Genomic DNA, 26988 nt, shown 5'->3' on the forward strand with positions numbered 1-26988 from the left:
CCACCGATGTAGTATTTTAATGCTTTATAAATGGCATTTTTTGGCTCAGCTATTGTAGGATGAAGAGAATTGAAGTTAGTGGGGTTTGTTTCACTTAGCGAGCACTTTCATCCCTGCAGAATGCATTTTGATTAATCAAAATTGATTGTTAATGCTGGCCAAATTTTTCAGAAAAGTAGCTGGAGAGGAGCAGATGGAGGAGCCCTTGGGGTCACCAGCCCATGTAAAACGGAGCACCGTGCCTTCTGGCCCCGCACGGACTCGGCCCCCGGCCAGCAGCTGCCCATGCCCACTGCCCATGGGAGCGTGCCTTGTTGTGGGGAGAGTTGTTTGTCAGCCGCGGCATGTCGGAGCATGTTGACCGTGGATGTTCAGCATCGCACCAGACCTGGGGAAAACCTCAGGGTTGATTCCGTGGCTAGAACTTTCCAACCTGTGCGATGAGTGAAGGCAGCCTCGCTGAGTAGCGTCGTGCCCTAAGATGTTGAGGCTGGTGAAGGCAGATGATGTCCAGCGATGCTTAGGGGGCTGTGCTGGCACAGAGCCGCTCCGGCTGCAGGTCTGTGCCTCCCGCTGCAGGGCAGCATGGCATGGTGCTGGTGAGTGCTCCTTCCCCTCCCCAAATCACTCTCCTATTCCTGCTTGCCAGATTTCATAGCAAAGCCTGGCTGTACCTGTTTCTTCATGTCTTCATGCATACTCATGCCTTCACCGCAAGAGCACTCTGTGGTTGCAGATCTTCCTTGTCAATTAATTTAAAAAAAACATCTGAATGGCAACAGGGAGGAAGCTCCTCTCGGTGTAGAGATGCAGGTGTCCCGGCTGTTTGCTCGGAGGGGTGCACGGTGCCCCAGCGCTCCCGAGAGAGATCCACTCCCTGCGGCACCATTGCAGAGCTGAGACCCTCAAAGCGCATAGCTGCAGGAGGCAGCATGGCTGCTGGAAGTGGGTTTGGTGATGCACTGCCAGTTCATGGCAGAGAGCAATCCAGTGCCTTATGCACCTGAACAGTTTGGGCTTCCAGCCTGTGGATGTCCCCAGTACATATCTCTGAGCACTCCTGCAGTGTTTCGGGGTTGCAGCCAGTGGCAAAGTGGGTCCCTTCCCAAACATGCGCTGGCGTGATCCTCAGGGGAAGGATGAAGGAGTGAGTCCTGATAAAAAGGTGATGCTTGTACTTGTGGATGAAGTGCTGCATTTAAACTTAGGAGTATGTAGACATCTTTGAAAAAAAGCAGCCTTTTTGTTAAAGATCAATCCCCTGAATTTGAGGGAAGGGCACAGAGCCTTTGTGGAGCTGTATCGGGAAAGCAGGCCAAGAGTTTTGCAACACTGAGTTTGTCCTTGTGCTGGGGCAGCCAGAGCGGCTCCTGTCATTGCCCCATTTAAAACACATAAATGCCCCGGGCCTTTGCACATGGATGTCTTTGTCTGTGGATAAATCTGAGCTTTCCCTGTGCCAAGAGCCCTCACGTGACACAGCCCTGAGTAAGGTAAAACATTCTCCATCCCATATGTTTTTTGCAGTTTCCAAGAGTGAACCAGTGAGTCCAAGGTGGATTCAAAGCTTGATGGAGGAGTTTGCTTTGCTGTTTTCAGGAGAGGATCCCAGTAGCTGGAGTGCTTAGTTGGGGAAGCAGAGCCTGCCGCAGCACCTTCGGTGTGCGTTCGCTCTCTTTGTTGCTGTGACCTTGTTTTGAACATCAGTGTCCGGGCTGGTGGGGCAGCTGGTGCGGGGGGCTGCACCCAGGTGTACAGACGTTTGGTCCCGCTTCTTTGGTGGGACTCTATTGCCCAGAGCCTCTGGTGTGGGCAGACATTGTTCTGGCTTTGCTGCTTGCACCGTCTCTTCGTGTGCCTGCTCACAGCAGCATGTGCCAGGGTTTGGGACAATGTTCTGGGTTTCACCATGCAGTGGTGCTAGCATTTTGTCAGGATCCAGTCATGGATGGAATAATCCTTGTAGATGATTTTCGGCTGAGCCTCCTGCTCGTCCATGTGTAGAGGGAGGAAAGGACATTCTGGTGTCCCTGTTGTTGGGATGTATAGTTTCATGATCTCTTTTGCTGTGCCAGGTCCATGTGGGTACCTGAATAAAATAGCTCTCCTGACTCTTTGGAAGATACATGATCAGATCGCTGTGTGTGTTCATGTGCCATCTGGGGTTTCCCCACCTCACTCGCTGGCGGTGGCACTGTGATGTGCACGGGGGACAAGAACAAGAGCCTCTGAGTCAGGCATTGGGACTGGGCTTCAGCTTCTGGAACGTGGATGGGAGAGGAAGAGAAATCTGAGCCTGAGGCACCATCTGCCAGTGTGCCAGGGCACGGAGCATCGCACAAGGGCACGCTGAGTTGGCTGAACCTGGGAGGTGTCAAGGCATTTTCTTAGTCTCTGATCAATTTAATATAATGTATAATTTCAAAGTTGCCCAAGTTAAACGATGAGACACGTTGCTTTGAACTTTTCACATCTTTATGCCTGCGAGCCTCTCCTGTGGAGTGGGTTGTGCTGCTGCGCTCATTCCTGCCCTGCAGTGACAAGGACATGTAGATGACGCTGGCAGTGAGGTGGAGGTGCCTGTGCCCCTGTGTCAGCCCCATGCAGCAGCACCGGCTGCAGGCAGCACTGGCCACTGCTGCTGGCTCCACACTGGGAGCAGCCTGGTCGGACGGGGAGGCTGCCTGCACAGGAGCCCTGGGAGTTCCTAAGTTCCCAACCAGGATGCTGCTGGTGGATGTCTGGGCTTGAGGAGCAGCTGCCACCCTTCCTGCCCCCACCGCTCAGAGCCGTGCTCCCCAGGGTGGGGCTGCTGGTGCCAGGGTGGCAGCTCCAGTGCTGACACTTGCTGGGTGCTGGTGGGTGTTTGACAAGAATAATGAAGTCGTAGCTGTCCCCACAGTGGGACTCGCCAGCATGGGGGGTGCTGCTATGGAGTGCTGGCTCGTGGCTGTCGCAGCGGTGGGCAGAACTGCAGGGAGCGTGCACAGGCGAGGGCAGGCCTGTGCCAGGACGGGGGTGGGTGGGTGCCTGGCCTTGGTGATGTTGGTGCTGCTGGCACTGCTGGTGCTGCTGGCACTGCTGGTGCTGCTGGCGCATTGCCGCTGTGTGCACAAGGGGGTGGAGGGGAAGTGGGGCAGCAGCAGCAGCACTCGAGTCTGGGGCTCTGGCAGCCCCTCATCCTGCAGAGCAGGGTTCTGCACAGAGTGGGCAGTCCCTGGTCTGGGAGCAGTGCGCCCAGCCCTGCGCTGCCTGTGGCTCCCAGAGGGCGGGTGGGGGGACAGTGAAAATTCTGGGGTCATTTAGCAATGGGAAGTATCCCAATTAGTGTCCAAATGAGCTGAAGCAAAGCATCTCATTTTGGTTCGCTGAATGGCAAATCAGGTTTTTTGATAGAAATAATAAGATTTTCCTTGTGGGAAAATTGAATTTGGGAAACGCTGTTTGCTGTCCAAAGGTGTCGCGGTGGGAACTGCCCCCCAGCTGCAGTGCTCAGGAAGGCTCCTGTGCCACCTGCAGCTGCTGTGGTGGTGACCGAGGGTGGGAGAGGTGATGGTACGCAGGGGTGTGTGGCACACAGGGGCTCCCTCCGGGGCTTTGTAAAAGGATGCTTGTGAATAAAGAAAATCAGAGTAGCTTATTTTGAGGGGGGGTTGGTTAAATTTTCTACGGAAATTCGTAATCTGAGAGTAAAACTTAGCAAAGGGTATCTGCAGCTCTGGCAATAGTCTGCTTTCTTAAGAATAGTTCTAATATTTTGATTTCATAAACTCATGTTGGTAAAAAGCCTTGTGACTGTGCTTATTAGTAGGACTGTCAGATGCTTCAACATCTTGCCCTTATTTTCATTAGTTTATGACAACATTATATATCAAGTGTTCAGGCTTGGTTCGGGCTGAAGCTTTGGGTATCGATTGCCTACTCCAGCTGAGGTCTGTCTTACTGGACACATAGAATGACAGAATGGGTCAGGTTGGAAGGGACCTTTGAAGATCATCTCATAATCTGGTACAGTGCATTTCAGCAGTTTCTGAGATGACTTTATTTGTAAGCAGAAAACTGGTGACTTGTTCTGGGGAGGGCTTTGCCATCTTCATTGCTTAATTCCCATGAACAATCCATGGTGGGATTTTGCCAAGAGGAAAAACATCATCTGTGTCGCATGCCCTGTGAATCTCACCATCCCACCTGGCCAGGTCTTGGGTGAGGGTTTCCCTTTGGGGGGCCACCCCTGCCTTCTGCTGTGCTACCAGAAGATGCCCCTGCCTCTCTTCCTAGCAGCTGGGATGCAGAGGGCCAAGGCAGGCATCTGCAGGGGTCCTGGGAGCAGAAACGTTGCGAGTGTTGCATCTCTGTGATTCCAGGCCCTACGTGTGAAACAGGGATGGCATTGCCTTCCCTCTCAGGGTAGCTGAGAAAACAGGTGAATGTTACTGGACATCATTCAGAAAAGCCTAAGGATAATATAACAACTCTCTTCTGAGCAAGGCTTGAACAGTGAGCAGTAAATAAATCGTGACGCCACAAGTGAGAGCAGTAAATAAATCCTGATGCCACAAGTGGACAATCCAGATAACTTATTTAATGGCTAATTGTCAGGTGGGCACCATCCCTCCTGATTCTTCGACAGGACAGGATCCTTTGGCAAGTACGGAGCGTGCCAAAGGTGGTCAGCAGGGGAGGAGCCAAGTGGCAGCACTGGCTCCAGCTTGGTGTCCCCAGGATCACTGCATCCGACCGCTGCAGCCTTGCTCCAACCCCTGCTTTCTGGGCTTCGGAGTTAGGGCAGATGGTTCTGAGACAACCAGTTTGTGTTGAGTTTTTAAACCTACAATTCCTTTAAAACAAAAGTAAAAAGAGAAAGGGGAAACTGGAAGTGCACATGCTGGGATCATTCTAGGATGAGGCAGTGTCAGGGGACGCCGTGCCCTAACCTGGCTGTGGCTATGCCAGCCCCGCTGCTGCTCGTACCCGTGTGAGCCGCATGTTTTGTTGGGAGAGTGGCAGCTGCTTGGCCAGAAATCCTAGGCTGTGGCAGTCTCCCTGCTCTTTGGCTCCCTGCCGTTCAGAAATGTGCTGCGTTGCAGGTGAGTCTCATGGCTCTCCGCATCCTTTCACAGCAGTTAGCCAGTGATTCGGGTGTCCCGGATGCTTGTGCAAGTACTGTGCACCCGCCTGGCACCCAGCCACCCCAGCCGCCCCGGGTGCCTCTGGGTCCATGACAGGGAGGGGTCCAGGGTAAGGATGGTGGCCCCGAGGAGCCTCTTCCTCCCACATCAGGACTTGCCACTCACCCCTCCATCTGCAGACCCCTCTGTTGCGGGTGGCCGGGGGGAGCACGCTTGCTCCCAGCGCACTGCACTGGCCAGCGGAGCGCAGGGCGCATTTTGCACATTTTCCACCCCGTGCTGCCCCAGAACGCACCCCTTTGGCAAACCGGTGACAGAGAAGTGTCAAAGCAAATCCCTTCACGTTTGTGTTGTGTTTTGATGTTGCAAAACCACTTAGTTTTGAAAATGCCATGATACTCCGATTCAATAAAAATGTTTTGATAAGTTAAAAGCTGTTTTGTTTCAACAATTATTCACTTTATTCACTTAGGCTTGCTTGCATTTTTAAGCTGCGCAATTGATGCTGGTATTACAGTCAGCGTTTAGCATATTTTATAGTATTGCGTATGGCGGTACCTTAGGAGTTGGAAAATGCAACAGCTTGGTGTTTCTGAGTTTAAAGCACAATGTTGTGCAGCCTTTCCTGCATTGTATACAGGTACAGGAATAGTTACTGGGGGCTTGAGGAAAAGAAAAGGAAGGAATTCATAATGCACATTTTATGGAGGGGAAGCCTAGGAAGATGAGTGCTCTTCGCAGAGCCCTCCCAAGCAGGCAGCCCTGGCTGCTTGTGGTGTATTAGTGCACACTTGTTTCAACAAGTGCAAAAGGAAAATCACGTGTAGTGGTGACAGACCATTTGGGTGGTAAGTCTGTCACTTGCTGGTGATTACTAACATACACTGGTTTAGAGTTGCCTTGGGAATTTGGTCTTTCAGTAGGAGGGAACACCACTGCTGGACCAGGAAGATGTATTGCTGAGACTTTCTGTTTCAATGACCAGGAGGAAATACAATGTAAAAAGCTAAAATAGGCTCTCAGCTGTGCCTACTTGAGCCTGTGGTAATTACAGTGCTACAAACATAGCTCATTGGGTTTGACACTGGGCAAGATGGGAGTGTGAGCATCTCCCTAAGAAGCCAGGAGGGGATCTCCTCTACAGGCACACCTAAACCCAGGAATGGTGGTGCAGGAGGGGCTGGGGTGTGTGTGGCCAGGTGCTTTCCCAGCTGGGTGTGTTTTGGTAGCAGAGCATCATGAGCAGCCCTTACAAAACCTGGGCCCCACCGTGGGACGGAGCTGCAGTCACTGCGGGGGGGGCTTGTGTGGGTGCACCCCCGGGGCTCCCACCACCTGTCTGCCACCACGGTATGTTTCTTACCATTCTCCTCAGTGTGTATTTTTATCACAATTTTTTAACCAGTGTTTTTTTTCAGAAGCTTCTTTTGTTTGTCCTTGTTTAAGTATCCATCTTCCCAAGCCATGGTGCAGCCAGTGAGAGGTGCCCCCCCGAGCCCTGGGTACTGGGGGCCGTGGGGGATCGCCTGGCTCATTTTTCTCACGGCACAGCTATTAATAAATTACAGAGCTGCAGTGCCTGCGCTGCCACGTTGACTCATCCCATGTATCACTCTCGGCTCCTCGTCTGTGATACAAATGCCTAATGAGCTGTCTTCACCGCAGCCCCACGTGTCGGAGCTCCCCTTGCTCTGTGACTTGTTCAGCTTTTAATTCCTTGCATTTCAAACGCATTCATTTTAGCCAGCAATGGCAGTAGCTGAGCAGCACTGTGCATAGCTCTCACATGTAGCCGTGGGCTTGGGGCCACACCAGCAGGAAGCGTGCAGGAAGCGTGCAGGAAGCGTGCAGGAAGCGTGCAGGAGGTGCTGGAAGCGTGCTGTTGCCTTGTCTGCCCAGTGCAGGGCACTCACGGTGACAGCCCTGCCACGCTGCTGTCAGCGCACGTGGCTGGCAGCTGGTGCTGAGAGTGCTGGTCCCTGTGTGTTCAAAGCAGCTTGCTGGGACCTGCGTGTGTGTGTGTGTGTGACACAGTCAGCACGGGGAGTGGCAGCGAGCAGAGCAAAAAGGGAAACAAACCAAATTCCTGGAAAAGCCTAAGTCCCTGCCGCATTAGCTGTGCTCACCCTGGTGTCAGCAGGTCACCTGCTGCCGGTGGCATGCGTTCGAGGTGAGCCCGCTGTGAGCCCGCAGTGAGCTGTGCTGGAGGAGCAGGGCTCACTGGCCGGGCTGGCAAGCACTGGGCATCCCCCTGAGCGTGGGGCCAGCTTCAGGCTTGGGATCCTGAACCTCCCCATGGCTCCCGGGGAGGCTTCGGTACTCCCGTGGAACTGCAGGACACCAAGAGCTGTGTCAGCAGTGCTGAGGGAACTGAGTGCCTGGGAAGTGTCCGTGTTCCCCGGCTCCTGCTGGGAGTTCTTCAGCTGCGACTGGGGAGCCGTGCTCTGTTTGCACTGGTGCAGGGAACCCAGTACAGCTGTTACCTTTCTGAGGACTTGGCATTTTTGATTGTTGTCTGCTCCAGACAATACGAAACAATTCTAAAGTAAAGTGTTTTAAAAGAAAGTAAAGGATAACTACCCTATTTTTCTCCTCTATTTCTGAGCCTTACAGGCATGTTTTTAAGCTGTACTCTGCAAGGGCAAGAGCTGAAGCATTTTGTTGGTTGTGTAGAAGACAGTTGAGAAGCAGCACAAATCCAGGAACTGAGCTTTTGAGGAAGAAACATACATTATGCCAGGAGAGGCGGCATCCCTGTGTGAACTGGCAGTGCCACCCCTGGGCCCTCACTTAGAGCCTGCTTTAGCCAGGCTTGTGGCACTGGGAGATACCCATTGTCTGTGGGACACAGCCCTGGCAGCTTGCCTCAGCCCACCCTGCCTGAGCAAAGGTGGGATGGACGAGGTGGTCTCCAGAGGTCCTGACAATCTCAGTGATTCTGTCTTTTGCAGAGGGGTCTGCCCTCACCTGACGTGAGTTTCCTTTACGTTGTTTCCCCTTATTTCCTGAATAAGCTGGACAGCTGTGATGATGCAAGGGAGTTTTATTACCCAGGATGCAGAACTGTAGTGCAATATATGTGAAGGTCCTTTGAGGTCAGTGAGCAAACAGGGCATAGGAATCAAGGAGGGATGAGTAATTTTAAAACCATTAGTGGCACTGCAGGCTGAGGTAACCTCATCCCAGGTAGCAGGGCATGCATGAGAGAGTTAAAAGTACACAGGAGGTGTGGGTCTGTCCCAGGAAGGGTGGCATTTGCTCTGGGCTGCCTTGTGGGCGTGGGTGAGGATCAGTCACTTCCAGCAGCATGGTGCAGGTTGGGAAGTCCCAGTGCTCTCATTTTGTGTAGCAAATCCCATGTTCCCCACTAGCGGTACTGGTGCTCACCAGTGCAGCAACTGAACTCTTAATACTGCAAACCACCAGTGTCCCCGTCCCTCCCCCAGTCCCTGGTGCTCCTCCATGGATGCACTGGGGCACGGGGTGCCCATCCCAGCTGTGGTGCTTCAGGTGGGGATCTCTGTCTCTGCTCGTGGGGCAGCGGCTGGGTGAGAGGACAGGGACACAGGTGGCCAGCAGCGAGAGTGGGTGTAGGAGCTGTGCCAGGACACAGGTGCCCTGGCCAGGCAGGATGGATAGCCTGTGCTCCCCGGAGCTGCACCTGGGGGGTCCTGCTGCATAGCTATGCCCCCCTGTGCCAAGACCAGGGTAAGGGACTTCAGTGCTGGATTAAAACTGAAACAGATGTCCACTTGCCTTCCTTGCTGCTCTAAAGGGTTGCCTGTGCATTGGGAGGATTGTAGAAAAATGTGGAGCAGCTGGTTTCCCAGGGAGCTGCAGGCACAACGGACTGCAGGCCAGGGCGGCTGCCCCAAGGCAGCAGGAATTAGCGATGAAGTTGGTGCCCTTGGTGTGTCACTGGTCTGTTTTACACTGATGAGGTTTTGAAGGAAAGTGTTGTATCAAAACACTCCAATCTTATGGGTTATAATAAATCCAGCAGGCAAAATAAGTGCAAGTAACAATTCGTGAATTACATTGATGATTACAAAGAATTGAAGGCAACAGAGTTGCTCACAAACCGGGTGAACTGTGGGGAGTAAAAAGACAAAGTGCTACAACCCCTTAGTTCTCTTCTGGCACGTGATAGCTCCTTGCTGCTTGGCTGTCTGCAGGGCAGGGGGACAACTGAGGAATATTTTAAATTAACAGTAATAATGAGTTTAGTATCCTTTTAATACAGCCCAAGACACAGCCTCTGTCCTACTGCAGCAAACCCCTGATGATGCTTTGGGCTGCCGGCCGTCTGCCTGGCGGGGTGAGAAACTGCACACCCAAAATAGCCAGCGCTTCCCCTCATGTCTGTGTCAGCCCTTTGTCTGCATGGGTGCCCGTGGCTCACTTCCTTTTGGTGGTCCTTCAGCAGAGAGGTCAAACCACTCAGTGAAAGGTTTAGACCCTCAGCATAAACCTTAAAATGTGGTATGGTATATTGCCCGTACGCCAGAGCCAGGCGCTGGGGTGCCTCAGCTGTCCCACCTCACTGACATGCCAAACACTCGTCAGATGCTATCGAGCATCATGGCTCAGCGGGGGGAAATGCAGATGCATTCTGAACTCAGACCACGTTCAAGACGAGGTGTAGGGGGGCTCCCGTGACTCAGCCCTTTGTCAGCCATGGGTGAGGCTGCACGAGGAGCGGGGCTGTTCTGGGGGCTGTGCTGGCTGCGCAGGGCTGGTGTCTGTTGGTACTAGCAGCGGTGGTGTCACAGTTGCACTGGTACCTGTTGTTTCCATTAGTCCCATGTGAGCTGTGGTCCCCAGTCACTGGTGGCACCCCTGGCTTTAGGGGACATGTCCGTTGTGCCCAGTAACTGGCAACTGGCTCCTGCCTGACAGCATTTGCATCCCTCCCCAAGCTCCATATTCCAGTTTGCATGCATTTGCCTCTCTTTGCTCCATGTCGGTTACCTTCCAGCCCTGGCCCTTCCCCTGGCAATGGCCTTTTCCTGGCTTACGGCTCAGCCTGGCTCCCCCTGAGCCGGACAACCCATCTCTGTGCCCTCGTGCTGTGTCACCAGCTGCTCTGCACCTTGACCTGCCACAGCTGCGGGTGCAGCCAGCACTGCCTGTCTGGGTCAGGCACAGGCGAATGCTCTCAAGGTACAGGTTTTTCTTGCAAACTGTCTTTAGGACAGTGGTGCTCTCTTGAGCGAAGGACCCCCTGATAGTTTGCATCATCACTCCTTCCTTCAGGGTGTGTATCTCTTCATGTGCACATGAGAATACAGAAAAAGCGCTGTGTTTGTGAATCACAGCATTCATCGCTTGGAGATGGTTGGTGTTTCCATTCATCACTTGGTGTTTCATGCTCTTGTTTCCGTGGATGCTGCACACAGTCATTTCATGCTACTCTCCATACTCAGTACCCTGGATAATGTCATTATTTTTTACTGTTGTTGTGCTAACACTTCTAGTGTGAATCTTTGGTTCAGGTAGCTCGCAGTGGAGGGAGACCTGGGGCAGGGGAGATGGGGAGCACTGCCCCAGCTGCCCTGTATCGCCAGGGACTTGCCATGCAGGGCCTGGGGGATGTACCAGCACATACTATCATTGCCATTATGCAGCAGCCAGTATTTTTTCCAGCAGGTTAATATTTGCACTCTTCCTCAGAAATTTAGCTGTGCCAATTTAGTAAATGGTTAACTGATTATTAAAGGAATTCATATACAGTGGGCATTTTGTCCTGCTAATGAGTAAGGACTGTTCCATTACTTGCAGCCCTTTGGCTGGCGCAGTCCCAAGCCGAAGCCGAGGGTAGCTGGAGTTGGGGTACCAGGGCGGGGTGCTGGCTGCCAGTGCTGGAGTTGGGGTACCAGAGCCGGGTGCTGGCTGCCAGCGCTGCTCTCCACTGTGCCAGGACCCTGGCTGGCGGCTGCCCAGTGCTGCGTGGTGGTGCTGCCAGAATGGCCTCGCTGGGCAGGGAAACGCAGACCGGGGTGGTCTCGGGTGTGGGAGAGCCGCTGCTGGTGCAGGCACAGCCGTGGCTTGGTGCGACGCTCCCGTGGAGGGCTCCTGTGCCATTCTGGGATGCTCCGTGCGCCATGGTGGGCTGCGTGGAGATCCACCCACCCTCCCCTCTGCAGCCCAAGGCAGGGTGAAGGAGCCTGGCATGGATAGGCAGAAGTGTCCCCTGCCCTGGCCCTTGACTGGGCCAAACAGTGTGGGGAGACCCACCTTCACACACCACCCACCCCTCCCCCCCCATCTTCTGACTTGCTTTGCCCTCCTTGCTGCCATTGCTTGCTGACTCAAGCATCCTTTGCTGCCTGGAAGCTCTAGTTTGCAGTTTTGCTGTTCACACCACAGCACTGTGGTCATTTTATTTCTTTCTGGAGAAAACTGGTTGATTTTCTGCCTCAGACAGAACCCGAGAGGGACTTTGTGGCTCGGATGAGAGGTTGGTGGTCACTTGCAGATGGATGCGCTGATGTGCTTCTTCCTCAGGAGCACCTTTCCAGTCCCACACGGGCGATGCCCAGCACCGTCCCAGCCTGCCATGGCAGTGCTGTGTGGACCCCCACCGCACCCCCTCCCTGGAAGGGGTGGCGCTTCTCCCCAGCACTGTTGCTTCCCCAGCCACCTCTGGCTGAGGAGCAGCTGCCAGGTGCCCCCACCTAGCTGGTGCCTCCCTCTAGCTCCTGCCTCCCTCTCTGCGTGATGTGGGGAGGGGGTGCAGACCCCCACAGAGCTCTTGGGCAGGGGCTGCCTCACCCTTTATTTTCGGCACCCTGCCCTGCAGCCAGCTGTACAAACAGCAGAAGCTTTCCTCTCAGATGTCAGCCAGGCGCGTGGCATGGTCTAGGGCTTACTGATACCAGTTCTGCTTTCTCTAGAAATCTCTTTAATTAAAATAATTGTTATTGTTCACTTTAATCTTGCCAGTTTAGACCTCATTACAGGGAGAAAAATTGCCTCCCAGAATGCATTGCTTTGCATGAGTATTGTTTGCAGCTTAAGGCTGGAGGAAAATGAGAGCAGCTATGTGAAACAGCTCATTAGCCAGCCTGCCTCCAGTGCTGGGCTGTACTTCGTTATTTACAGGGGACATAACCTCTGGAGCTCACCTGACCACCTCTGTGGCAGCATCAGGCGCACTGAAGGAGGCCCTGGAGCAAGCACAAGCTGATGTCCTGTAGCTTTTGAAATGCCCGCAGGTTAGAGAGGGTGCAGCAGTGTTTGTTGCAGCGTTTGAAGCCCTTTAACCAGACTGGGCTGCAGTGTTTCCACCATAGCATGCCTCCCCCGTGGTGATTAACCTGTTCAGTCCTACAGCAAGTATTACAAGCACTGAAGAACCAAGACAGCACGTCCTCCCTGCAAAGCAAATAGGCAGGCTGGACCTTAGAAGGAAGACCTCAGCTGAGGGCTCCTTGCTGCCTGGATCAGGAGATGTGAGGGCTTTGCAGCTGGTGGAGCACTGCGTGCAGCACTGGGGCAAGAGGCCGTGGTCCTGGCCCGTGGTCCTGGCCCACGGTCCTGTCCTGTGCACCACTGGGCAGCCAGGAGAGCCCCCAGGGAAACCTCTGGGTGAGGCTCTTTGATCTGAGTGTTCCTTTTTTCTTAGGTGCTTCATTTCCAATTCAGCAAAACACTCAAGTGTGTTCACAAACCATTGACCTTTGTGAAACTGAAGCTCCTTGTTCTGTTCAAGTAGTTTTAGCAGCTGGTATGCCATATATCAGAGCATCTTCATTTATGTGCACCCATTTTAGCATGGCTGCGGGATCCTTTGGTGACTGGTGCCAGCTATTTCTCCATCCTTCATCCCCAGCAGGTGAATAACATCAGCTTCTAGGTAGTGGTTTTTTTTCCCTACCATGAAATTGCATTTGCAAAGACCTTGAAAATCGGAACTTCTGCTGAGACCAGGAGGGGTAGGAAAGGCAGTCGATAGCTTCTGTCATGACCTTAGTGATGACAGATTATGTCTGAGCCAGGCACTGTATTAGCAGCTGCCTCTGAACAGCTATTGGTGTGCCGTGTTGGGTCTCCCCGGCGGGCTGACTTTGTGTAGCACCTACCGTCCAAACAGGATCAGATGCTAATTACTGTCTCCTGGATCCCGCTGCTTCCATGTTTTAAGTAATCCACAATATGCAAGTGAACCTTTGTAGCACTGGACACATTGGCAGGTGCTGCACTAAGTATCATAAAACCTATTGCTCCCAAAGAAGATGGGGGGGAAAAAAAAGTGAACTTGCAAGCAGCACATCAGGGAAAAAGAAGCAATCTCAGCCTGGCTTACATGACGTTTCATTCCCATGTCCCTTGGATCAACTCCAGGCAGAAATTTCAAATTCATTAGCTCTTTACATGACCTCAATTTGATGCTAGATCCAGCGGGTGGTCATTTATTTTCATAGCCTGCTGATGATTTTCCCTTTTTTTTTTCCCACTTCGTGGCGTGCACAGGCAGTGCCGCTTGCCCTGCAGACGCAGTGCCCAGCAGTGCTGGGCTGGAGGCTTCGCTGGGGCAGGACCTCGCCTGGCAGACCCCCGCAGGGGGGTCAGGTTTGGGTCTGCCTCCTTAGGAAATCCTGAGCAGATGGGTCTGCATGTCCCAGAGGAGCACGGGGGGCTGCCAGGGGCTGCCACCCTCGGAGGGGGATGGCTCCTGACGGCAGCAGTGTGGCTCCCCTTAGAAGTGATGGGAGCCGTCCTCCTCCAGCGGGTCTTGCAGAGCAACCTGCAGCGCTGCGAGGCCGGAGTGTCTGCACCAGCTGTCCCTACGCCTTGCCTGGGTGTGGGCTTTCTCCTGGACATCCTCAGGGTGCTTCCCCCGTGCTGGGACAGCTGGTTTACAGCTGCCGGGACTTGGGGCAGCAGGAGCCCGAGGCCCGCACTGTGAGCACGGCTGAGGTGGAGCCTGTGCAAAGACCAGAGGCCACGTTAGAAACGCCCAGCTGGGGAAGAAACGCTGAATTGTCGCCCATCGTGTCGGCATGTCCCACCTGAGAGCTGCCAGGGCAGATGTGGGAAGGGGGGACAGGGAAGACAGGTTGTTGCACCCCTGAGCCCAGGCTCTGCCAAACCGCTGTGGGACCTGCTCTGTAGCTGGGAAAAGTGAGTAAGCAGAAGGACTTCCTCTGCTCTGAGACAGAAGCAGCAGTCCGGGGGCAGTGCCTCGGTTCTCCTCTCAGGTCAGTAGGAGAGCAGTGGGCAGGTCGGCCCCCCTTGAAGGGAGCCTGCACTGGGGCTCGGCGGGGTTGTTTGCTGACCTCGAGCCCGCTGTTCGCCTGTCGCATCGTGTCCAGCTCTTGCCGTGCACTGAGCCTTTTGTCTTGAGGTTACTGTCAGAGGCAGTGTCAAAAGCTCTCCTAAAATCCAAAAAAAACCCCACATCCACTGGTGAGTCACCTCATCATAACCTTGTTGTTCCAGCTATGGTTTAAGTCTTTGTCTCTTTATGTCAGCATTTCATCTTGTAACAGTACTTCCAAACTTGTAAATGCACCTTCCTGATTTGGGTTTAATCTTGTGTAGCTCTTCAAATGAACTTGGCTGAATCCAAGCACATTACTTTAATCACAGCTACAAATCTAAATTAGCAGTATTAAATTAGCAAATATAAATGAGCGTGGTATCCCCAGCCAAGACTGTCTGGGGACCCCGGCAGTCACACTGCGGATGCCCTGAGCTGCTGGGACTGTTTCAAACTGGTATGTGCCAGGTCTAGACTAAAGGAGAAGAGTCCCTCCGGGAAAGAGGGGGAGACGGCCCGTGGCCGTGGCTGTGGCTGTCCAGGTGTCAGCAGCAGAGGGTTGGAGTAGGCGGTTTGCTCTGCTATGCTTCGTCCTCCACTGCTGGCTGAGCATCTCTGCACTCTTCCAAGTCTGCTTGCACAACCCGGACCTGCAGGGCTGGCACAGGCTGGACGAAACGGAATCCAGCAAAACATATTTGAACGCTGCCTGGGAAGTTTGCTTGCTGCCACTATTAATGGTAGCAGTAACAGTAATGGTTTTAAGGGTTCACAGCACGACAGTGGTGATAGTCCATGCACACAGCACCACTCAGCTGAAGACTGCAGTAGCATACTCTTTTTTTTTTTTTTTCCCAATGGAGACTCAAGTGTTGGAGCCAGAAGTCGTGAAAACCTATAGTCCCCAGAAATATCAGGAAAAAAAAAACAACAAAAAACCTGATGCTGCTGAAGAGCAGGGTTTAGAGGCTGGTATTTTCACTTACCCTCTTAGCAACTTGCTGCAAAAGATTGAATGGCACTATGGATGGGTGATGGATGGACAATAGGAGCAGTAATTGTTCTGACGTTAAATGTCTTTAAATATCCATGATGATTCAAGACTCCTGGTTATGGCTAGCTGTGAAACTTTATTTTAGATGAGCTTCATTAGTACATTTCTGGGACGTTAATGCATCTGAGTAATCTGATCTGTACGCATATAACTTTATCAGTCCCAAAGGGAGCCGAATGCTTCACCTCCGATGCGGAGTCCCTCTGAGCTCTGTTGCTTACGACTGCACAAGTTTCCTCTCAGACACGTAGGTGCTTCTCAGGACCGTGCTCCCTCCTGCTGCCGGCTCCACGGAGGAGTGTCCGCCTGCCCGCGCGGGGATGCTGACGCAGGGCTGTGCAGAAACCGGCACTGCAGCTCTCACGGAGCTTTTGGCTTAGTCACTGATAGATGATTTCATTTAGCTGCTGTGGGCACTGTTGTTATCTTCCTTGTTTCCATACTCTGTATGGATCCTGAATCTGGCAACGTAAAAGATAAGGCTAATTGAACTGTCAGGCTTTCTGGGAGAAGAGTGCAGCACTGCTGGCTGTGGCAGCTGGGAAAACAGTGATGATCTAAAATTAGTCCATGTTCCATTTTTTTTTTTAGATCCCTGTTGTTGTGGGGGCTTTTCTGGTGGTTTTTTTTTTGTTTGTTTGTTTGTTTAGTTTTTGTTCTGTTTGCATTTTGGGTTTTGAACGACACAAAATTGGCTCCTGAGTTTATTCTGAAAATAGCATTAAGAGCTTTAACGTTTGGTGGAGATGACTGTAAACCCACTGAATTGCCATGATTTAGAGGCTGCTGAGAGTTTTGGCTTAGCAAGTAAAGCACACATGAAACATCCCTCATTTTCAATATATAAGTGGCATTATGGTGCAGTCACTGCAGACCATGAGGTCAGGAGCATCTGTTGGGAGGCTGAGAGCCTGAAGTGGGGATGCGTTGCATGGTGGGGATGAGGGGCCTGAGAGGCACTGCTGACGCCATGTGTGGAGCCACTGGCTGCTAACAAATTGCTTTGTCATTTGTATGTAAGCATCTGGGTGTGTATCTGTGCGTATGCAAACACACCTATCTCTCCGTTGTTCTTCTGGAATGTAGTATAGGAACACTTACGTCAAGATACAGAGGATGATCAAGACATCAGGTAACAAGATGAGGATGACACACAGTTACGTGAACCTCAGTTTCATGATTTAACCATGGATAGTTTGTCTTTGCTTTTTTTTTATGTCATTTGCTTACCTTGCAGAGACTAACAGACGTTTGCTCTCCCTTACAGGCTTTTGAACCTGATCTACAATGGAAAAACTGCTTTTGTTTCTGCTGTTCATTGGCATAGCAGTGAGAGCTCAGATCTGCCCGAAGCGCTGTGTCTGTCAGATTTTGTCTCCCAACCTTGCCACCCTTTGTGCCAAGAAAGGTCTCTTATTTGTTCCTCCCAACATTGACAGGAGGACCGTGGAGTTACGGCTGGCAGACAACTTTGTTACAAACATTAAAAGGAAAGACTTTGCCAATATGACCAGCCTGGTGGACCTGACACTGTCCAGGAATACAATCAGTTTTATTACACCTCACGCATTTGCCGACTTGCGCAATTTGCGGGCTTTGCATTTGAACAGCAACCGATTGACTAAGATTACTAATGACATGTTCAGTGGACTCTCCAATCTTCACCACTTGATACTTAACAACAACCAGCTGACTTCAATTTCTTCCACAGCTTTTGATGATGTTTTAGCTCTAGAGGAATTGGATTTGTCTTACAACAATCTGGAAACCATCCCCTGGGATGCAGTGGAGAAGATGGTTAGTTTGCACACCCTCAGTCTAGACCACAACATGATTGATCATATTCCTAAGGGGACCTTCTCCCACCTCCACAAGATGACCAGGTTGGATGTCACATCTAACAAACTGCAGAAGCTACCGCCTGATCCTCTCTTCCAGCGAGCTCAGGTACTAGCAACCTCAGGAATTATCAGCCCTTCGACTTTCGCGTTGAGCTTTGGTGGGAACCCTTTGCATTGCAACTGTGAGCTCTTGTGGCTGAGGCGTCTTTCGAGAGAAGATGACCTGGAGACCTGTGCTTCTCCCACGCTCTTGTCTGGCCGGTACTTCTGGTCAATCCCTGAGGAGGAGTTCCTGTGCGAGCCTCCTCTCATCACCCGGCACACCCACGAGCTGCGGGTGCTGGAGGGCCAGCGGGCAGCACTGCGGTGTAAGGCTCGGGGGGACCCTGAACCAGCGATCCATTGGATTTCACCTGAGGGCAAACTGATTTCAAATGCAACGAGGTCCGTGGTGTATGACAACGGGACGCTCGACATCCTTATAACAACAGTGAAGGATACAGGCTCCTTCACCTGCATTGCTTCCAATCCGGCTGGGGAGGCCACGCAGACGGTGGACCTGCACATAATCAAACTCCCCCACTTGCTGAACAGCACGAACCACATCCATGAGCCTGACCCCGGCTCCTCAGATATCTCCACATCCACCAAGTCGGGCTCCAACGCGAGCAGTAGCAACGGGGATACTAAAGTCAGCCAAGATAAGAAGGTGGTTGTTGCAGAAGCAACATCCTCGACCGTTCTGCTGAAATTCAATTTTCAGAGGAATATACCTGGGATACGTATGTTCCAAATCCAGTACAATGGTACTTACGATGACTCCCTTGTTTACAGGTAAGGCAGCCATAGCCTGTCTGCGCGGGGCCCCGCTGAGCTGCTTGGCGTTGGCGTGCTGCCCCCAGCTCCGGGCAGCCCCCTCCACCGGCACCTGCCTGTGGCACCAGGTGGGGGGAGACTTAGGAAAGGCGCGTGCAGTTTTCTACTCACAAAGAGGGAAATTACCTTAAACGGTGTTATTTTTAGGTGATCCAAATGGACCTCTGATCCTCTGAACTAATCTGATTGCCAGAAAGGTTGTAAAATTAGATGAGCTAAGTGGATCTAAACACTCTCAGCTTTATGGAGATGCGGGGAGAAAGGTGTCCCTAAATGCATCCCTGGTGGCGCTTTCTGCCAGTGTCTGTGCTGGTGTGCGGGCAGAGCGTGGAGAGGCTCTGTGCTGCCAGGCAAAGCAGTCACACTGCTCAAAACTGCCTTTGCTTGGGAATTTCTGTTATGTGTTTGACGTGGTTGCTCTCATGGGGCGTGCCAGGGGGCTTGGTGGTGACTGCTGCCCCACGTTTGCCACTAAACATGGGGCAGCAGCTGCTGCGGGGACAGCGAGCAGTCCTGCAGGGGCAGTGGCAGGGATGGGGGAGCTGAGCTGTGGTGATGCTCACCATGGCTGGGGGCTGCAGCACATGGCAGGCTGGATTCATTTACACTGCTTTTCTTCTCCCACAGAATGATACCTCCCACAAGCAAAACCTTCCTGGTCAACAACCTGGCTGCTGGGACTGTGTACGACCTGTGTGTCTTGGCCATCTATGATGATGGGATCACCTCGCTCACGGCCACCAGGGTCGTGGGCTGCACACAGTTCACCACTGAGCAGGATTACGTGCGTTGCCACTTCATGCAGTCCCAGTTCCTGGGTGGGACCATGATTATCATCATTGGTGGGATCATCGTGGCCTCCGTGCTTGTGTTCATCATCATCCTCATGATCCGCTACAAGGTGTGTAACAACAACGGGCAGCAGAAGGCCACCAAGGTCAGCAACGTGTACTCACAGACGAATGGGGCTCAGATCCAGGGCTGCAGCGGGGCGCTGTCGCAGTCGATGTCCAAGCAGGCTGTTGGGCACGAAGAGGGCATCCAGTGCTGCAAGGCTGCCAGTGACGGCGTGACGCAGTCGCCAGAGACTGGCTCCAGCCAGGACTCGGCCACCACTACCTCCGCTTTGCCTTCCGCCTGGACTTCCAGCACTTCTGTCTCCCAGAAGCAGAAGCGAAAGCCGGGGCCAAAGCCAAGCAGCGAGCCGCAGAGTGAAGCTGTCAGCAGTATCGAGTCCCAAAACACTAACAGAAATAACTCCACTGCCCTGCAGTTAGCTAGCCGTCCCCCCGACTCTGTCAAAGGGGCCCCCACGTACAAAAGAGCACAATCAAAGCCAAGTAAGTTCCTCACTTTGCCAGCTGATGCATCCCGAGCCAAGCGCAGGCTCTCCCTGGGCGGCGAGCTGATGGAGTCCCGCTGCCCCGGCAGCACCTGGGGTGCAGGCGGATTGCGGTCCAAAAGGAGCATGTCCATGAACGGGATGCTAGTCCAGTCAGACAGCTCTGATGTGGATAGTGGAAAAGCAACTTTCTCCAGTTCTGAGTGGATATTGGAAAGCACTGTGTGACCTGCTTTTTTTTTTTCTTTTTTTTTTTTTTAATTTTAATTTTTATTTTAATGAAAAACAAAACACCAAACGTTGTGTGAAACTCCCTCTCTCGGGGAATTGGATTTGGAGGTCCACTGCTGTCTCACTGATTAATGGCTTGTTCATGCAGGGTTCCGTGTAAGCCACCCAGTGCACACAGGGTTTTATTTAGTTTTCATTTGATTTTATTTAATATCAAAACCGAAGGCAACATTCAGAGATTTAAAAAAAAAAAAAAAAAAAGGAAAAAAAAAAGATTAAGGGGTGAAAAAAAGCATGAAACAGCACCAGTGCCTTCCCTACTCTAGGACTGGCTTCCTGGTTCTGCAGTAGCAGAAAACAAGAGAGAGAGTTTTCACGGAAAAAGCCTTTTATAAAGGAAATTAAATTTCCTCCAAGCTAACAAATAACCACTTCTGGATCAATCAGTAAAATATTTTTTAAAACGGTCATACTGTATATTTCTTTTCTGTGACAATGGTGTTGCCTTTGTTTTTAGGCAGATGCTGTACAGAAACAACAACGCTGTGTTGTTATGTTGTGTAAAATAAAATATTCACTCCGTACACCAGCCAGCCTCGCGGTAACTGCCTGCCCAGGAGCCGTGCCCAGGGCCTGCAGGTGCCGCTCGGGGGGTCCCACCGCAGGGACCTGGAGCAGGAGGAGGAGGAGGAGGGTGTTGGGGCGAGGGGTCCCTTTACTCCCACTGGCGTCCAGCTCACTGGGGTTGGATGCTGGTAGAGCAGCAAGGCTCCGCTGCTGGGTCCCCCCAAGAGGGTACCCAACCCGCGGTCCCTGAGCATCCTCATCCCGCGCCACTGGGCTACCCACCCGCAGCCACCTGAGTGCCTGGGGCTGCCGCAGTGATGGCTTTGCCTAGTGGCAGCAGTGGAAAAACATGTTGCTGTTCAGCATCAGTGATCAGAGCAAGCATCTGTCTGTCGCTCCCAGCCGGTGCAAGGCTCGGTGTGCTGCTCCGTTTGCAGAGCTGGCCCTGCCTGGGCAGTCGGTGCAGCAGGGGCTGTCCCCTTCCCCTCGGCGCAGGTGCACGGTGCCGTGAAGTGTGGGCAAGGGGAGCTTGTGGGCAACGGGAGCGGCCCTGCACCCCAGCCACAGCAGCAGGCATGGTGGCAGACCTCCTGTGGGGCAGCGAGATGTGACCTTGTCAAGCTCCAGGTGCCTCGGTGTGGGACAGAGAGGCGAGCAGGGGCAGCGAGTGGGGCCGGCCGGTCGACCCCGGTGCTGCAGGGCAGGGCTGCAGCAGGCAGGCACCCAGCCATTCAGTGATGGTGATGACGATGGTCATCTCCTTTCCCAGACTTTTGGGGGCATGTATCGTGTAAACTCTACAGTTAGATCCAGTTCTCTTTAATCCTTGTGCGCAATGAAGGGACTGGAAGATGGTCTCATCTTGAACCTGCCGTTTGATCGCGGTGCCTGTGGGATAGAGTAATTTCAGGCCACTATGTAAGGACATAAACATATGGCAGTAGGTGATAGCAATTGAAAACCCCATGTTGTGCGGAAAGAAGAGTCTACAATTAATATTAATTAAGCTTGTATGGTCATCATGTTGAAATGAGAGACAGTTTATCTCTGCAACATTAGTGCATTCTCAGATGCCAAATAGTAAGTTTGATATGGGCTTCGCAGCCGTTAAAGTGATAGAATACTTATATTTTACACCCTGTGTGCTTGTTCTTGAGGGCAATGTAACCCAAGCCGATGCCTGAAGACACCCTGGCTCTGACCAGGGCAGCAGGTGTGCCTGAGAGCAGCCGTGGCAGGGACCCCCCAGTGGCAGGGAACCCCCCCTCTGCGCCTCTGAGCCCTGCAGCTCGGGGCTGATGCACACGCCAGGTGACCCCGGTTGCTTTCAGCCCTTGTTGTGGGTTGCTCAGCGGTTTTTCTGCCTGTAGTGGAAGAACAGTGTCTAGGTGGGGGTGGTGTAAAGGACATAAAAAGAACAGGCTGTTTCTTTTTTAGAAAGCCCTTTTACTTCCCTTGCAAAATGCAGAGACCAAAAAGGAAAGGAAGCCTCAAAATTAGAATACCCACTTCCTGCTGGGGAAAAAAAAAATAATACAGAATCCCTCCTTAGATTTCTCTGGAAGTCCCCATTCTTCTCAAGGGGCTGTACGCACAGAAACTAGCTATTAAAATAGTGCGCCGTCAGAGGCAGCAATGTGTTTGTTCCAGTTGTGGTAGTCTGACAATGGAGGCGTTGTCAAGCCTGGGAAAAACAAGTGCTTTGTGCCCCAGCGAGGAGCTGCTCTCTGCAGACAGTACCTCCACTTTGTGCTTGGGTACGGAGATAGCTTTAAAGGTTTTCTGCTGAGGTCTTTGTTTTAATCGTGCATTTTAAAAACATCGAATGAAAATGCTTTATATGTTGTCTAAAATGGAACGTAAATGTGTCTTAACATTTTGTGAAAGTGCTAAAATATTAACAGCTTTTTGTGGTTTAGGGAGGTTTATTTTTATATTTTTAATTTTTTACTCGAAGGAATCATTTTCTAAGCACTGAAGCCGAGTGTTCTGTCCACAGTGCATCTGTATAAGCAGCTTAGAAGGACCATATGTCCCTGCATTTGATTTAATTCTCTGCTAATAGTGCAGGAATGGTTAGACCTGGATAGCTGAGGGTTTGTCTCGTGCAGCTCGCTCTCTTTGGCAGAGAGGAGTGTTCCTGGGGAACACCGAGCATGAAATCTGCCGTTTCCACTGGAGTAACTGTGCATTTCATTCAGGCTTGATTCAGTCAAAGTGTGGGAAGCCTTATCAAGGAGGAAATCCTCTGTCCTTTCTGTTCTGCAAAACCAGAGGTTGCCAATAGTTTAAGGCAGAAAAAGTGCTGAGATATTCCTTGATCAAAACAACATCGGTAGGTCTTTCTTCAGCGTGCAGTATGCCAACATTTCCTAATGCTTCAGAAAGGAGAAGATGAGCTCAATGAACTCATACAGAGCGTTCCCCGTGGTGGGTGTGGACACGTAGGATGGTCCGGGGGGGCACTGGGGGAGTGGGGGGTGCGGTGGGTCTGTGGCTGACTGGGCACTGCCATCCTGGCTGCAGGCAGGAGCTTGCAGAGCCCTGGACCAGCAAGTGCAAACCTACCCCTTGGGGCATCGCCCCGCCTGCAGGTCCGCTCCGGGCTATGTTTCTTGAAAATAGATGAACCGGGGTTCTGGCAGTGAGATGGTGTCTTTTTTCACAAGCACTGGAGAAGGAGAAACTACTTTAGAAATTTGTTTACTCTTTTTAAAATTGCTGGCACATGCTTCCTCTTACACCTTTTCTTAATCCTTTTCTCAGAGCATACGTGTTGTGTTAAAGAGGGCTGGTACAAATGATGTTTGAATGGAGAAGCAGGGCTTTGTCGGGTGAAAAGTTTGTTGTGTTAGTTGTTTTCTATGCTGCCTTTCCGCTTGTGTTCTGGGCATGTTCTTTACAGTGAATATATGGTACTGCTCGCTCTGGGTGCCAATGTGGCTTTATTTCTCCCAGCGTGTTCCCTTGTGTTTGACAACCCTCCCCACACACACGGACAGCCCTGCAGTAACGAAGAATGAACTGAAAAGTGACGGCTGCCACGTGTCCCATGCCTGGGAGACGGGGCATGGCTCCTGGGCATGTGCTGCTCTGGGGCAGCCCCACAGCATGCCCTGCCACAGGGTGGCTGATGCTGGGACATGCTGCCAGCCCGAGGGGATCCCGCCGAGATGCTGCCGCGAGGTTGTCTCATCCCCACCAGCTGCAAAGCTGCTGGAGGCTCGATGCTCGCTGCCAGCAGCACAGGGATGCTCCTGACTCCTGGGGACCCTGAAAGCCCCACTGGTCACTGTGTTGGGACTGCACAAAGCATCTCCTAGTACTCCTTAGGCACCTGAGTGTGGTTGCTGAGCTAGGTGGACGCCTGGCATTGAGCATCCCGGACTGGTGGAGCGACACTGAGCTATGATGGCCAACAGTCCTGCAGCAGCCGGCACTCGCTGCGTGAGCGCCCTCGAAAAGGCTCAGCGCAGCCCTTCATGTGCCACTACAAAACTGTACCCAGAGCCGTGGAAGGCACCCTGCACGTAAAGGGAGTGCCTTTCTTCCCCCACTAATTGATTCAGCCAGAAGAAGTGATGGTCACAGCTGCTATCACTTACTAGCAATTCTCTCCCTATTAATTGAGAGGAACTGAAGTCTCAGAGGTACCTACCGCTCATGGAGTTGCAACATCTGTCAGCATCGCAGTAGCTCAAGAACATTTGCTGTCCTGTTCTAGGGTGCTGCTTGCAACCAGGGGTGTGCTATTGTCCTAAAGCAGCAATAACAGACACAAAATCACACAGTGCCTTTCCCCTGGTAACAGTAATGTTAATGTTGCTTAAGGTTTGGGTTGAAAAGAAGCAAACCGTGGCAAAGTCAATAGGGTCCTGCTTACAGAAAACACCTATCCCATATTTTCCCTTTGCAAATGTGTTTCTGCATGCCTTGCTGTGTGTCAGGCTGTCAGGATCTGGTGCCCGAGCCTGTGCTGCCGGATCCGGCCCGTGCTGGGTAAGTCACCCCCTGCAGCACCTGTGCCCATCCAGTACTTGGAAGCAAAGTGCCAACTCCTGCAAGTCATTCTGTAGTGCTGCACCCCCCTGCTACCGGTGGTGCCCTTGGAGCTGAACGGTCCCTCTGGGCATCAGGCACCCGCCGAGGGGTCTGGCCGGCACCAGCCCACCCCGCATGGGCAGCAGCCTTGTCTTTCCTGCCACAGAGCCTGCAGGCAGGTGCATCCTGTTAGGCATTGATTGTCAGATTAAATCCACTCTGTAAATAAGAATACATGTGCCCTATACTGACTTTTACTATTTGATTGTGTCTGTGGTGTTGCTTTCACAACAGTGCAGACATCCACGAAACAAAAGCATGCAGGTTAGTGGGGCTGAGGTGGTACGGGTTGCAGCACTTACACACCGGCATCAGTAACACAAGACCAGGAAAAGACAAGTTGTACTGGTCTTGCTGAATGTAGACCTTTAATATAATTGATTTATTCACAAGATCTGGGCATGAAGGCTGCTGCTGTAGAAAGAAGGAAGCTTAGCTTGGAAGGAAGGAAACTAAAAAGGGAAAAAAAGGAACATCACAGTGATGGCACATCACTGGCTACAGAGAGACCCCACGCTGGAAACTTTCTGTGTGAAAATGAACAGATTAAGCTCCTGTTTTCGTTGTGCTGGAACAAGCTGTGTCACCCCAAGTCATTTCAAGCCCCGCACTTTAGAAAGCATCCCTATCGTGAAGCTGAGATCAGGTTGGTGTGCCTAGCTTGGTGCCGAGCTGTTTTTTGTCCTGGACCGCCAGTTTTCTGTGTGAATGTTGTATTGCTTCTCCAGAGGTGCCCACTGTGTTTTGCATGCAAGCCATGCAATCTCCTTCTCAGGGGAAATTTCCATTGGAATAGGAGAATGAGGAAAACCAGTAAGAGTTGTGGCCCCGTCCCCCTTGGTTTCCCCACATGCCCTCGGAGGGGGTGGCAGAGGGCAGCCCCAGCCTGCCCATGGTGTGGGCACGCAGGGAACCCGGGCCAGACTGCAGCCTGGGCTTCACCCAATGAGTCTGTAGCAAGCCAGGAGCTGTAACCCACAGCAAAGCGAGGACGAGTTTAAAACCTGCTGTCTAGTTTGTGTTCACATACTGCAACTGCAACTTTGCATTCCCCTGAGGTAAGTGAAGCGGTGCCGGGGTGGCAGGAGCGAAGCCGGGCACGGTGGGACCACCGGCGAGGCAGTGGTCCTCCTGCAGATAAACGGCCGCCCTGGGGGCTGTCCATGGCGCCACGGATCGATGCAACCGATGTGGGAGCTCAGGGCAGGACGATGAAACATCTGCACATCCTCTTCACAGTGACTTTTTCTCTTGCATGTAACCCTCACAAAGGCAAATGCGGACTTTGTGCCCACCCACCGCTCCGTTCTGGTGTTTTCAGTCCTGTGCAAAATGCTGAAACTGTGCAAAGAGTTGAAATCACTGCCAGGGAAAAAATGCTTGGCCTCCGTGAGGGCAGAAGTGAATCTAGAAACTGGAAAATCCTCTGATTCTTGAACAATGAGCTTTACTGGTTCCATTTTGGGTTTGGTGGTTTGGGAGGTTTTGTTGGTGGTCTGATTTCCCCCCAGCAGCAGCCGTGCTGTGCCAGCACTTCCAGCTGGTGTGGAAGCTGGCGGTGGCTTGCTGAGCGCAGGCTGGGGATGCCAGGTGCCATGAGCCCTTTCTCCTGGTAGCTGCCACGCTCTGCTGCCATGCTGCAGACCCCGCTGTGCTGGCGGCACCCGAGCCGGCAGGGTGCCGGGTGTGAAGGCAGGCTCTGCTGCCCGCTCGCTGTGCTTCTGGGGCTGCCAGTGCGGTGCCATGCCTGGGATGGCCCTGTGGAGCACCACAGCAGGCTGGCTTCGGCTGTGGGAAGGGCCAAATCCTGTTCCTTGTCCCCTCACTGTCTCTGTTTTGTCTCTTTACGCAGAAGCTGGGGCCGATCTGCAGGACACCTGCCCTCCTCTGCTCCCCGAAAATGTTGCTGCCAATGTTCTTACTCGGCAGAAAACAATACGATTCCAACTCACCGAAGATTAACATGTTGCACCACACTCACCCCACCGAAACCTTTACTTGAAGCTGCAGCCGAAGCCAAGAGGCCGTCGGGGTTGGCTGCGTCAGATGGAACTGTCTTCCCCTGTTCACAGATTGCCCATCTCCCATCTGCCACATTAAGTCTAAATACCTTTTTTTCTGGTGTCCAAGGTTTTTATAAAACTAAAAATTATGGTGAAAAATCTGGTGGCAACAGCTGCAGTCCCAAATCATGTTAAATGTCGCCAGTGGTCAGTTCACAAACTGTAAACATGGTAGCTTATATCACCTGAACAAATAAATGTTTTACTATGACGGTGTGGGCATGTTGGTTGATCCGGAGGGTTCTGCTGGGCAGCAGACATGCCCGTCACCGTGAGGCTGTTTCTCGGCATGGAAGGGCCCCACGCTGCCTGTGGTTGGGCTCAGCACTGCGGCAGGTGACGGCAGGACTACCTGTGTCCAGTGTGAGCAGACCTGTGCCCCCTCCCAGCCCACAGCTCCCAGTGCTGCCTGCCCAGGGCGACCGGCTGGGTCAGGCACTGATGCTGCAGCAGAGCCACCTGCTTTGCCCCTTGGTGCTGGGCGAGAGCGTGGGCTCTGAGTGGAGGAGGAGTGGCCCG

The 26988-nt window shown here is 52.5% G+C and overlaps 1 protein-coding gene across 2 annotated transcripts in view; it reads left to right on the forward strand.

The window, feature by feature from the left end:
• LRFN5 (leucine rich repeat and fibronectin type III domain containing 5) overlaps nucleotides 1-26687 on the forward strand; it is a 57817-nt gene extending 31130 nt beyond the window's left edge. The window contains exons 2-4 of one of the 2 annotated variants that reach the window (XM_040602135.1): nucleotides 16716-18123; nucleotides 18793-19505; nucleotides 26259-26687. In XM_040602135.1, the coding sequence (XP_040458069.1) occupies nucleotides 16736-18123; nucleotides 18793-19505; nucleotides 26259-26368 (2211 nt within the window). In that variant the 5' untranslated portion in view covers nucleotides 16716-16735 and the 3' untranslated portion in view covers nucleotides 26369-26687. Of the gene's footprint in view, nucleotides 1-16715; nucleotides 18124-18792; nucleotides 19990-26258 lie in introns of those variants that run through there. The other variant, XM_040602134.1, reaches the window with a different exon arrangement.
• Nucleotides 26688-26988: the final 301 nt, after the last annotated feature.

The sequence above is a fragment of the Falco naumanni genome, chromosome 7 (assembly GCF_017639655.2).
Source record: "Falco naumanni isolate bFalNau1 chromosome 7, bFalNau1.pat, whole genome shotgun sequence".
Classification (NCBI taxonomy): Eukaryota; Metazoa; Chordata; class Aves; order Falconiformes; family Falconidae; genus Falco; species Falco naumanni.